General features: G+C 34.4%; 1 protein-coding gene across 2 annotated transcripts in view; it reads right to left on the bottom strand.

Annotated features, from left to right (window-relative positions):
- Positions 1–14,015, bottom strand: part of PTPN22 (protein tyrosine phosphatase non-receptor type 22) — a 49,946-nt gene that overhangs the window by 13,562 nt on the left and 22,369 nt on the right. For both annotated transcript variants that reach the window (XM_082834775.1, XM_082834776.1), the window contains 5 exons: positions 6,121–6,197; positions 5,156–5,973; positions 3,390–3,473; positions 3,193–3,239; positions 1,271–1,298 (listed from right to left, as the gene is read on the bottom strand). In XM_082834775.1, the coding sequence (XP_082690901.1) occupies positions 1,271–1,298; positions 3,193–3,239; positions 3,390–3,473; positions 5,156–5,973; positions 6,121–6,197 (1,054 nt within the window). The remainder of the gene's footprint in view (positions 1–1,270; positions 1,299–3,192; positions 3,240–3,389; positions 3,474–5,155; positions 5,974–6,120; positions 6,198–14,015) is intronic.

Genomic DNA, 14,015 nt, shown 5'->3' with positions numbered 1-14,015 from the left:
GTCTGTTGTGGATATTTCATCTGCCTAGCTTTTAAGTCCTTTGGAATTTTCCCACATTTTATCTATCCAAATTTATTTTCCATATTTCCCTAAAATAGAACCTCTGTTGCAATTAAATTAACCTACTTACCATTTCTCTGTACCCATCATGCTTATTTTTACCTTTGAGTCACTGTTACTCTGATCCCTCTCCTGGAATTTCCTCTTTTTTCCTCTATCCATATTCTTACATTTCTTTCACCTACTCAAGCCTTTCCTAACCACTCCAGTGATACCTTTCTTTATTCCAGATTCCTGGTGATGATAATCAGTGCCACATAGATTGTCACTGAATGGTTCCAAGTGAGTGTTAATTTTGTCTACTCAATTTGAATACATATAGAATCATTAAGCAGCGCCCTTTCTTAAATATTCTGCCTATTCTAACACTGTATAAGGCACATAGAACTTGCTTAGGAAATGTTCATTTAATAATTACCTAATAAAAATTATAATAGGTAACATTTAATGAGAGCTTATTATTTGACAACCACTGTGCTAAAAGCTTTATATGCTTTATCTCACTAGATCCTCACTAAAATCCTCTTAGAAGGGGAGTTCTATTATCCTCATTTTATAAGTGAGAAAAATCGATAAAGTATATAATGTAACCAAGGTCATAGATTTTGATAACTATTGGTAGGCTGGGGATTTGAATGAAAGTCTAGCTGACACCAAAGCTCATGCTTTTTAACCTCTATGTTATACTGCTTATTTACGTATTTGAACAATATGTTAATATGAATAAATGTGTTAAGGGTAACTACTACCTGTTATAATGTATGTAAAGTACCTATCAGTGTTCAAAGGATGTTTGCTGTTGATGTTGTTATTCAATGTATAAAACAAGCAAGAAAGTACTAAGAAGCAGTGACAAGTTAAAGACCTAAGTGACCAGAAATAACTTTTTAGAATCACACTGTTAACAATGATAAAACCAGTAAAATGGAACTGCTGCAAAGTTTTAAGAGATTGTATCTAAAATAGTTTGGGTTTTTTTTTTTTTAAGGCTATATATCAAGGAGCAGAATTCTAAAATCCTGTCTTCCTTTTGCCCTTGACAAAACAAAACTACTAGCCTAGGAAAACCAGAAATAAATCAATAAATAGTGGAGGCTATTATGGAAACCAAGCCATCTCCTGAGGTGAATTACTCTAAACTTAATGAGCCATTCTTGCAGTACAAATTCTTAGGGCTAAACGTCATCTAAAGCCAAAGAAAATTTTTTACCTGATTTGGGACTCTGGGGTTTTGCACTCTGAAAAAGAAAGAAAGTCAAAGTGAAAGAAGAACATGTATAGAAATCTATACACTCAAAGCAATAAATAGCATTTTAAAATTACATTTCATATACCAATAGAGAGAGTTATGAAATGTTGACCCTATTTTTCCTAATTTATAAATGTGCTGAACTGTGAAGAATCATCCACTCCTACAGTGATTTGTGTATGTCATGAATATTGGTCCTAAATTGATCCTTTTTATAGTTATTTCCTTCCTACTCAGAACATTTCCCTGAAAATTTAATTCCAGGTAAGGTTGTTGCCACTGAAATTACTTCATGACACTGAAAAAGTAGTGATTGTTCTTTACTCTGGGAGTTGTTAAGATAAAGACCATTAGCAATAATAGTAACAGTTACTAGCACATTAAAAGTGTAATTTAAGGGCTTCCCTGGTGGTGCAGTGGTTAAGAATCCACCTATCAATGCAGAGGACATGGGTTTGAGCCCTTGTCCAGGAAGATCCCACATGCCACGGAGCAACTAAGACCGTGTGGCTACAACTACTGAGCCTGCGCTCTAGAGCTTGCGAGCCACAACTACTGAGCCCATGCGCCTAGAACCCATGCCCTGCAACAAGAGAAGCCACCGCAATTAGAAGCCCATGCACCACAACGAAGAGTAGCCTTCGCTCGCCGCACCTAGAAAAAGCCCGCATGCAGCAACAAAGACCCAACACAGCTAAAGATAAATAAATAAAATAATTTTTTTTAATGTGTAATTTAAAAGGCAGGGAATATTTGCCCACCAGCACTGCAATTGTAAGCGTGTTTAAATGTTTTAGTTAATTACTTTTCTGATTTCTGAAATTTTAAGATAGTTGGTTCATAGAATTATATACTAATGAATAACAGATTGTTAAAGGTTTTTCTTCTAGAAGCAGGGAACATTATTCCAAAAGCTTTATCTTAAATAATATAGACATCTGTTATTTTTTTTAAAAAACTACTCTCTGTGTTATCACAGCTCACAAGAAACAGCCTACCAGATGACTGCTATGAACAAGCAATCTACTTATGAAACAATTATTTTTGCCTTAACTGTCCTTAAAGAATAAAGTCAAATGTTTTTTCTTTCATTGTCTTCCTTGATCACTTCCAACCTGAAGGGATCTCTCACAGTTTCAAAGTTCTTATCTTCCATATGGCACTGATTACATTTGCCTTGTTATAATAAATACAGACAAAAATAAAGACTTGTGTACACATGCTATATCCCCATTACTGAACTATAAGTTTCTTAAGGGCAACAATTGTGTCTTATACATCTTTTTATCCCCCACATCCTCTAGCACATTGTTTTATAAATAGTATCCACTTAGGATTTACTAAGTGATAGGTGTTTAAAATAAAAGGAAGGGGCTTCCCTGGTGGCGCAGTGGTAAAGAATCTGCCTGCCAGTGCAGGAGACATGAGTTCGAGCCCTGGTCCAGGAAGATCCCACATGCCGCGGAGCAACTAAGCCCGTGCTCCACAACTACTGAGCCTGCACTCTAGAGGCCGCAAGCCACAACTGCTGAGCCTGAGTGTCACAACTACTGAAGCCCGTGTGCCTAGAGCCCACGCTCTGCAACAAGAGAAGCCACTGCAATGAGAAGCCCGCGCACCGCAACGAAGAGTAGCCCCCGCTCACCACAGCTAGAGAAAAGCCTGCGCGCAGCAACGAAGACCCAATGCAGCCAAAAATAAATAAATAAGTAAATTTATGGAAAAAAAAATATATATATAAGGAATAGGACTATAGTCCATTGAATCCAAGTGAGTAGAATCAGAAAAATGTTATTGACCTTGCTTGGTCTAAGTCTTACCAAATCATCAAATTTCTTTGATTCAGATGTTCTACTACATTCTAGTGATGTTCCAATTTTTACCTTCACAGCTGAAGTTAAAGAGTTGGGAATATCCAGGGGGAATTCTCCTGTAAAAAAAAAGTAAATATGTTTCAATTTTAGTGCTGTAGTTTTAGAGAGCAATTGTTACTCAGCAATAGCACACAGAATATTGAGAGGACCTAAGAAGTAATATAGTTAATTCACACTTTATTTTACACTTACTGAACTGTACTCACCAGCTTCCTCTACCACAATAAAAGATTCAGGTGTCCGTTCAGGAAGTGGAGGAGGAATTTCATCATCTATTCTTGGAGAAGTTGCTATCCAAAATGCCCGAAATATAATCAAAATGTTTAATTAGAAAAATCCAAAGAAAATTCTTATATTCTAATCTTGATACAAATTATGTCAAGCATCATTAATATATTTAAGCTGGTATCTGTTCACTCAAGGAGAAAACAACATAAATTCTCTAATCCTAAATTGGAAACCCAGGAGGATTTTGATTCTTCTTCAAGATTTATTGTTTCTTTTAAAAGCTCAAAGGTATTTTGATTAAGTCACTGAGTATCAGTTAACATAATGTAACATCTTATATTAATTTAGGAAGCTTTGGATTGTTTTCTCCGTAACTCTTGCCTTTTGTTTTACATGGAATATACAACATCATAAAGCACGTTGACATGCCAAAGATTCAATTACAGAGCAGGTAAAAATCACAAAGATTTTAGTATCTCTTCTTCATTCTTATAGAATTAAGAATATTGATATTTTTCCTGTTTACAAAAAAATGGTGTAACAAGGTTTTCTATATTTCTATAGAAGTATTCAGAATTTTTATAGAATTTAAATGCTATTATGAGAGACTGCCACCAGATGGCACACATGTCAATGTTGCTACAATCCTTGAAGATAAGGATTTGGTTCCTAATGCTGACACTCAGGGAAGTTTAAGGAACTATAAGTATCTAGAAAAATAAAATTTCTTTAAATCATAAAACAAGATCAAAGTATGTAATCCTTCCTTCTAACCAAAGAAGAAACTAGATCCAGATGGAATATTTTTATAACAAAACTATGCATCTACGTATCTATTGAGGAACTCTGTACAGTAAATAATGTCATAGAGAAAAAGCTTTCTCTACTTCCTACCTAGGTGGACCGTTCTTTATAAATTTCTGATGACATCTAAGACGGTTAAACTTGCTTTAACTCTTCTTTCACAGCATCTTCTTTCATATCAAACTATTATAATTATCTAACCAAATATTTACTCCTACTTTCAAACCACTCAGTAATATGAAACAATATGCATAATATGCAAAAATACAGAACTATAAGAGATAAAATATGAAATTAAAGTCATATAAGATTAAAATATCATACAGCATACTGAACATGTATCCTCATCTATAAAGTTATTATAAAAGGACAAGAGGAAATCAAGTCCTCCTCTTCCAACTCCTGCAGGAAGAGAATTCAATTCTTAGCAATCTGTTCAATTTAGTATAGACATATGATTCTCCAACAAAAATTCTGAGTGACGATGTGGTGCTGTTGATCAAATCTTTTCTGATGTTCTTTTGGAAGTTGCTTCTGCATGCTAAGGATAAATTGTGGACTTTTTTTTTTAACATCTTTACTGAAGTATAATTGCTTTACAATGTTGTGTTAGTTTCTGCTGTATAACAAAGTTGTGGACATTTGATAGACACTTCTAGGAATGAGGACTGCTGCCTTTAGAAGCACGCCGGCTGGCATAGGTCCTGTACCAGATCTGATTGCCTCCATTATTGCTTGTTTCATGGAATGTTATGTATTTGTTATTGCTATTTTCAACTCATCACATCATCAAAACACTCATGGAATTTATTTTTTTTGAGAAGAAAAAGGAGAAGGAAGCAGAGAAGGATAAGAGGGTGAGAGGGGGTAAGACAAAACCAAATCTTATAGAAACAAAGTCAAATCTAAAATGCTGTACAAACTTTTTAAAATAACTTACCTACTACTGCTGTCTCTTGGTTCAGTGCGGGGGGGAAATTGGTCGGAGGAGTCAGTGCTGAAGAATCATGTGAATTGTAATAAGGAAAGAGGGTTGTAGAAGATTTTGGCAGTGAAAAACAAGGTAAAACAGTTTTATCTTGCTTCTCAGGTAAATCAAGAGACATCTTAGAACCAGCACTACTTGGAGACAATGATGAAAAATAAGGATTTTCTACTAAAGACATGTAAGAAAGTACTTTAAAAGCACCAGAGTCATGCTGCTTTGCTTTAGAGGCATTGCACATTTGATGCTTAGAGTCATATGATGGTGAATAATTCAGTTCTGCTGAAGAAACATGCATCACTTTTTGAGCCTGCTCAAGACAAGAATTGTGTGGGTGAGATTCCAAATAAAAATCTTCCTCGACGTCCAACTCTTTGGTGTCTCTCTGTTGCATCAATTCAAAGGGAGTTGATTTGGTCCGCATTATTGGCCTCTTCAAATTAAAACATCTTCCTGCTGCATTTACAGGTTTAGAGTTAGGACGTGCTCCAAACAAAATGGAGCTCAAGTCCAAACTTTGATGCTTCTGAAGAGGCTCCCCAGCTATTGGGAATACCTTTCTCTCCCATTTCATGCTTGTGTCAGCATTTTTGTTACAACCACAATTTAGCTCCAAAAACTCTAAAGAACTGCTCTGTTTAGAAGGGTGCATTACTAACCCTTCCTTTTCATTTATTTCAGAAATCCTGAGGTCAAAGGAAGAAGCTTCTGCACTTTTCACCCTTATCCTTCCTTTGCTCTGCTGGTTCGTCACTTTTGCTTCTTTTACGATGCTGAAACAAAAAGAAAGTAATGATGATACCATATCCCAAAGAGGTCTCTTCCCATATCCTCTTCTCAGCATCACAATGAGACATAAGCATGAGATTTTCCTCCCAGACACAATTAGACAACATTTAGATGTGTAAAATTATACTCACCTTTTTGGTAAATTAGGAGAATAAGAATCTGCTTCTAGATTGGGATTTTGCTTAGAAACTGAATACTTTGCTTGAATCTTCAAGAGAAGTAAGAGATTGTTTTTTAGTGAAGCAATGGCCATGAGAGATTTTAGCATTCATAAGACTAAAAAGTTATTTTTCAGAAAATATAAAGATTTAAAATAATTCATGAAAGAGTCATATGAGTTTCCAAAATATTGAAGCCAGCAATAACTTGGTCACATACTGAAATCAAAAGGATCAAAATAAAGGATTAAACAGTGTTATAGAAATTAAGAAGGATTTGCTTATAGCATCATCTTTTCATATGTGGAAGTTCTAAAATGTTTGTTTATTTAAAATATAACTTTATTCTCAAGAACACTTTACTTTCAGAACTTTCATCATCTCAACCTTTTATGTTATGTCCTCATACTTATCTTGTTCTACATTTTTCTTCCTTACTGTGCTCCAGCTATACTGGTTTTCTTGCCATTCCATAAGCATACCAAACTCGTTACCAATTTGAGGCTTTTACTCTTACTATTCCCTCTGATTGAAATACTTTTTGCTCCAGATTTTGCATGGCTGGCTCTTTCTAAGTAATTATTCTCTACTTAAATGTCACCTACATAAGGAAACCTTCCCTGACCACTCAACCTAAAATCACACTCCCACCCACTTGCCCAAACATTCTCAATCTTTATTTTCTTCATAGGAATTATCACATTATGAAATTTGTTACTATGGCTCCAAGCTACCATCAATTGTACAATATATCTGGCCTTCGGGGATGTTTCAATATGTTTTTTTAAAAAGTCAGCAATTATAAGATTCCACCTGCAGTGGGTTTAATTGTGACTCTCAAAAAGATATGTTGAAATCTAATCCCTGAAATCTGTGAATGTGACCTTATTTGGAAATAGGGTCTTTGCAGATGTAATTAGTTAAGATGAGGTCATATTGGATTAGGGTGGGCCCTAATGCAATGACTTGTGTCCTTACAAAAAGAGAAAAGAGAGACTCAGAGACACACAGGGAGAATGTGGTGTGATGATGGAGGCAGAGACTGGACTGCAGTAATGTATCTGCAAGCCAAAGAACAACAAGGATTGCTGGAAAAACCAAAAAATAACAATAGGCAAGGAAGATCCTTCCCCTAGAGCTATGAGAGAGAGCATGGCCTTGCTGACACCTCAATTTTAGACTTTGTTACTCCAGAACTGTGAGAAAATTAGTTTGTTGTTTTAAGCCCTCCTTAGTTTGTGGTACTTGTTACAGCAAGCCTAGTAAACTGATACAGAGACTTTAATACTCCACATTCAATAATGAATAGAAAAATCAGATCAACAAGGAGACAGAGGACAGACATGAACAATCATGTAAACAAATAAGAACTAATAAACACTCATAGAACACTCTACCCAACAAAACATACATTCTTCTCAAACATATATGGAACATTCTCCAGGATAGACCAGATGTTAGGCCACAAAACAAGCTTTAATAAATTTTAAAAGCGAGAAGTCATACAAAGTATCTTTTTCAATCATAATAGATTGAAACTAGAAATCAATAACAGAAGGAAACCTGGAAAATTCACAAGTATGTGTAAATTAAACACTCTTAAACAACCAATGGGTCAAAGGAGAAATCACAATAGAAATTAGAGAATACTTAGAAATGAATGAAAATACATCATACCAAAACGTATGGAATACAGTGAAAGCAGTGCTTAGAGGTAAATTTACAGCTGTGAATGCCTGGAAGAAAGATTTCAAATTAATTACCTAACTTTATACCTTAAGGAACTAGAATAAGAAAAAGCTAAACCCAAAGCTAGCAGAAGGAAGGAAATATTAAAAGATTAGAGCAGAGATAAATGAAATAGAGAAAACAATGGAGAAAACCAACAAAACCAAAATTTGATCCTTTGTAAAGATCTATAAAATTCACAAACCTTTAGCTAGAGACTGACTAAGGGAAAAAGAGAAGACTGAAATTGCTAAAATCTCAAATTACAGAAATAAAAGTGGGGACATTTCTACTAATTTCACAGAAACAAAAAGTATAAGATAATAATATGAATAATTGTATGCCAACAAATTGTATAACCTGGATTAAATGGACAAATTCCTAAAAACATATGATCAACCAAAACTGACTCAGAAAGAAATGGAAAAATCTAAATACACCTACAACTAGTAAGTAGGCTGAATCCGTAATCAAATATTTTCCCAACAAAGAAAAGTCCAGGACCAGATGGCTTCATTGGTGAATTTTACCAAACATTTAAGGAAGAATAAACACCAATCCTGCACAAACTCTTCCTAAAACTTGAATGACACTCCTAAGTCATTCAATGAGGACAGTAATTCCCTGTTGCCAAAGCCAGACAAAGATGCTACAGGCAAAAGAAAACCACAGACCAATATTCTTTATGAATATTGATGCAAAAGTCCTCAATAAAATACTAGCAAACTGAGTTCAGCATAGTAAAAGGATTACACACCATGACCAAGTGAGATTTATTTCCAGAGTGCAAGGATGGTTCAACATTCAAAAATTAATCAGTGTAATATATCATATTAATAGAAATAAGGAGAAGAAACCCACATGATCATATCGATTGATGCAGAAAAAAATTTGACAAATTCATGATAAAAATACTTAATAAACTGGGAATATAAGGGAACTTCCTCAAAATGATAAAGGCCATATATGAAAACCCCACAGCTAATATCATACTCAAAGGTGAAGGACTGAAAGCTTTCCCCCAAGATCAGGCATAAGACAAGGATGCCAATTTTTGCCATTTTTATTCAACATAATACCAGAAGTTCTAGCCAGAGCAATTAGGTAAGAAAACAAACAAACAAACAAATAAAGGCATCAAAATGGGAAAGTAGGAAGTAAAGTTATCTTCATTTGCAGATGACATAATTTTATATGTTGAAAGATTCCACACACACCCACACAAAAAAATGCTAGAGCTAATAAACCAATTCAGCAAAATTGCAGAATATATAATCAACACAAAAAAGCCAGTTGCACTACTATACTGTTTATTATTGTTTATTAGCAATAAACATTCTGAAAAGGAAATTAGGAAAGCAATTCTAATATATATATATATGTATCAAAAATATACATACTAAGGAATAAACTTAACCAAGGAAGTGAAAGACTTATATACTGAAAACTACAAACCATTGCTGACAAATAAAATAAATAGAGAGACATTCGATGTTCATGAAGTGGAAGACATTATATTGTTATGATAACATTACCCAAAGTGATCTACAGATTCAATGCAATCCCTATAAAAATTCCAAAGGTGCTTCTGCAGAAATAGAAAACCTCATCTTAAAATTCATGCAGAGAGGGCTTCCCTGGTGGCGCAGTGGTTGAGAGTCCGCTTAACATCACTAACCAGGAAAATGTAAACCAGAACCACAATGAGATACTACTTTACACCCATTAGGATGGCTATTATCTAAAAAACAAACAAAAGCAAAAACTAACAAGTACTGGTGAGGTACCTAGAGTAGTCAAATTCATAGGGAGAGAAAGCGGAATGGTGGTTGCTAAGGGCTGGGCTTAGGGAGGAATGGGGAGTTAGTGTTTAATGGGTATAAAGTTTCAGTTTTGCAAGATGAAAGGAGTTCTGGAAATGGATGGTGGTGATGATTGCACAATAATATGAATGTACATAATATCACTGAACTATACACCTAAAATTGGTTAAGGTAGTAAATTTTATGTATATTTTACCACAAAGAAAACCTAGAGAAAAAAAGAGCAAAAGGACTTGGATAGATATTTGTCCAAAGAAAATGTACAAAAGGCCAGTAAGCACATGAAAAGCTGTTCAACATCACTAATCATTAGAGAAATGAAAATCAAGGTCATAAATACCACTTCACACTCATTAGGATGGCTATTATCTTAAAAACCAAAACCAAACAAACAAACAAAACCCAGAAAATACCCAGCGTTAGCAAGAAGGTGGAGGAATTGGAACCTTTGTGCAATGCTGGTGGGGATGTAAAATTTTGCAGCCACTGTGAGAAACAGTGTGGCAGTACCTTAAAAAATTAAATATAGAATTACTGCATGATCCAGCAATTCCACTTCTGGGTATATACCCAAAAGAATTTAAAATAGAGACTTGAACAAGTATTTGTACACCAATTTTTATAAGAGCATTATTCACAATAGCCAAAAGGTGGAAACAACCCAAGTGTCCATCAACAGATGAATGGGTAAGTAAAATGTGGTATTATACACAATGGAATATTATAAAGCCATAAAAAGGAATGAAATTCTGATATATGTTACAAAATGGATGAACCTTGAAACATTATGTTACATGAAATAATCCAGATAAAAAGAGTAAATATATGACTACACTTATATCATGTACCTAGAATAGGCAAATTCATAGAGACAGAAAGTAGAATAGAAACTATTAGGGGTTCAGGTATAGGGGATGGAGAGTTTCTGTTTAGAATGATGAAAAATTTCTAGAAATAAACAGTAATGATGGTCACACACATTGTGAAGGTACTAAATGCCACTCATATTTTAAAATGGTTAAAATGGTAATTTTTTCCATAGTGGTAAAAATATTGTAGTTTTACCACAATAAAAAATATGAATGGAGAATTGTCTCCTCCTCATCTATTTTCTGGTAAAGATTGTGTAAAATTGGTGTTAATTCTTTCTTAAAGATTTGGTAGAATTCTCAAGTGAAACTATGTGAGCCTGGATATTTCTTTTTGGGAAATTTTTAAATTATGAATTCAGTTTTCTTTATCATTATGAGGCTATTCAAATTATTTCATGTTGAGTGAGCTGTGGTAGTTTGTGTTTTTTGAGGAAGTAATACATTATTTTATCTAAGCTGTCATATGTGTATGTGTTGAGTTGTTCATACTATATCCTTTATTATCCTTTTGATATCTACAAAATCTGTAGAAATAGCCCCTTTTGCATTCCTGATATTGGTAATTTTTATTTTTTTCCCTTTTTTCCTTTATATTCTTCCTAGAAGTTTGTCAATTTTGCTGATCTTTTCAAAGAACCAGATCATTGGTTCACTGATTTTTCTTTTTTTTTCCCTGTTTTCAATTTCATTGATTTATACTCTTTACTATTTCCTTCCTTCTGTTTCTCTTGGGTTTATTTCACTCTTTTTTTTTCCCCTAGATTCATAAAGTGGGAGCTCAGATTATTGATTTGAGACATTTACTGTTTTCTAATGTATGCATGTAGGTGGCTATAAACTTCCCTCCCAGCGCTACTGGAGCTCTGTCCGACAAATTTCGATATGTGGTATTCTCATTTTTATTCAGTTCAATGTGTTTTTTAGAAATTTCCTTTGAAACTTCCTTTCTGATTCAATGAATTATTTAGAAGAGTCTGGTGTAGTTTCCAAGTGTTTGGATCTTTTCTTGTTATCTTCTGCTATTGACTTCTAGTTTGATTCCATAGTAGTCAGAGAATACATTCTATATGATATCAGTTCTTTATATTTTTGAGATTGTTTAATGGCCCAGGATATGATCCATCTTGGTATATGTTCAATCAGCACTTGAAAAGAATGTATATCCTTGTATTGTTGGGTGGAGCGTCCTATAAATAATCTATTTGATCCTGTTAGTCGATGGTGTTAAGTTCTCATATATTCTTGCTGACTTTCTGTTGAGTTTTCTATCAGTTCTTGAGAGAGCGGTTTTGAAGTCTCCAACTATAACTGTGGGGTTTTCTATTGCTCCTTTTAGTTCTATCAGTTTTTGCTTCACATATCTTGCAGCTCTGTTTGGTCCATACACACTTAGGATTGCTACATCTTATTGGGGGATTGACCCTTTTATCATTATACAATTTCCCTCCCTAACTGTGATAATTTTCTTTACTCTGAAGTCTATCTGGTATTAATATAGCTACTTCTGCTTTCCTTTTATTAATGTTTACAGGATATATCTTTTTTCAATCCTTTATTTTAAACCAACCTATATATTTGAAGTGTGTTTCTTATAGACATCATATAGTTGGGTCATGTTTTCAATACACTCTAACAATCTGTTAATTGATGTATTTGTACCATTTATATTTAATTTAATTATTAATATGGTAGGGCTTAAGTCTCCAACTTTATATTTTGTTTTCTGTTTTTTCTCTCTGTTTCTCATTTCTCTTTTCTTTTTCCTGCCTTTTTCTCTTTCCTGCATCTTTGGAATTTCATTTTGATTTACCTATAGTGTTTTTTAAGATATATCTTTGTACAGTTTTTGTAGGGGTCGCTCTAGTTATTATATTATATATTCATAACTTATCAAAGCCTATACGTGTTATCATTTTACTAGTTCAATACAGAAGTGTTACCTCCCTTTACATGCCTAACCCTTCCTTTTTTTTACAGTATAATTGTCTTAAATATTTCCTCCAATACATTTAGAACCACATCAGCATTATAATTTTTGCTTCAATTATTAAGCAATTTAGAAAACTCAAGAGGAGAAGGAAAACCTATTATATTTACCCATGTTGCTTACCATGTTCTTCCTTTTTTCATCATTTCCTTTCTGAAAAAAAAAAATATTCCTCTGACTTTTTTTTTTTTTAGGGTAGGTCTACTGGCAACAAATCTCTTAGTTTTTCTTCATCTGAGACTGTCTTGATTTCCCCTTCATTCCTGAAGGATGTTTTTTTTTACTGGGTATTGGATTCTGTTGACAGCTTTTTTCCTTCAGCACTTGTAAAATACTGTGCCACTTCCTTCTGGCCTCCATGGTTTCTGATGACAAATTCACTTTCATTCTAATTGTTTTTCCCCTAGAGTTAAGATCATTTTTCTTTGGCTGCTTCCTAGAATTTTTGTATTTAGTTTTCAGAAGTTTAATTATGATGATTCTTTCAGTAATTTTTTAGACACGTCTTTTTTCTCCTTTCCTTCTTGGACATCGATGACACTAATGCTAGGGTTTTTGTTACAGTCACTTAGTTTCCTGTGGCTCTGTCTGCTTTTTATTTTTATTTTATTTTATTTTTTAGTCTATTTTATTTCTGTTGTTCAGATTGGGCAATTTCTATTGTTTTGTCTTTCAGTTCATTAATTCTTTCCTTGTACCCTGTATTCTGCTGTTGAGCCCAACTACTGAGCTATTTTATTTCCATTATTGTTATTTTTCAACTCTAAAATTTCCTTTTGTTTCTTCTTTATATCTTCTGTTTCTTTGGCAGGTCTTTATCTTTCTTTGATGAGCCTTTCTATTGTTTTAAGCATGCTTGTAATTGTTTACTGAAGCATTTTAATCATGGCTACTTTAGAATCTTTGTCAGATAATCTTACACCTCTGTCATCTCAGTGTTGTCATCTATTGACTGTCTTTTACTCATTTGGTTTACAATCCTCCTGGTTCTTGGTATGACAAGTGATTTTCACATGAAACCTAGATATTTTTGTATTGTTATAAATCCCTGGATCTCAGTTAAACCTTCCCTTTTAGCTTCTCCTTTTTAAATCCATTCTGACAGGGGAAAGAGGAGGGAGGGGGTGCTGCCTCATTAGTGCCTTGCTATTGCCAAGTAGATTCTACCTCCACCAGTTTCCTCACAGTCTCTGTTGACACCTGAAGGGAGACACCTTGGGAGAGGCTCTCCATGTGGTCTCTACTGACACTGTGGTCGGGGTGGCCTCATTACTGCTGGATGATGGTGAAAGTCCTGACTCTCCACTAGGTCTCTTCTGACACTCCATCAGTGGAGTGGCATGGGGGCACTGGGTTACTGCCAGGTGGAAAGTCAGGCTCCCCACATGGTCTCTACTGACACTGCAGGGAAACCTCATTGCAGGCCAGTGGGGATGAAATTCCTAGCTCTTTACTTGA

The sequence above is a fragment of the Leucopleurus acutus genome (genome assembly GCF_964270905.1).
Source record: "Leucopleurus acutus genome assembly, chromosome: 2".
NCBI classification, from domain to species: Eukaryota; Metazoa; Chordata; class Mammalia; order Artiodactyla; family Delphinidae; genus Leucopleurus; species Leucopleurus acutus.
Note: the sequence above shows the minus strand (reverse complement) of the source record. Positions and strands in the feature narration are given on the sequence as shown.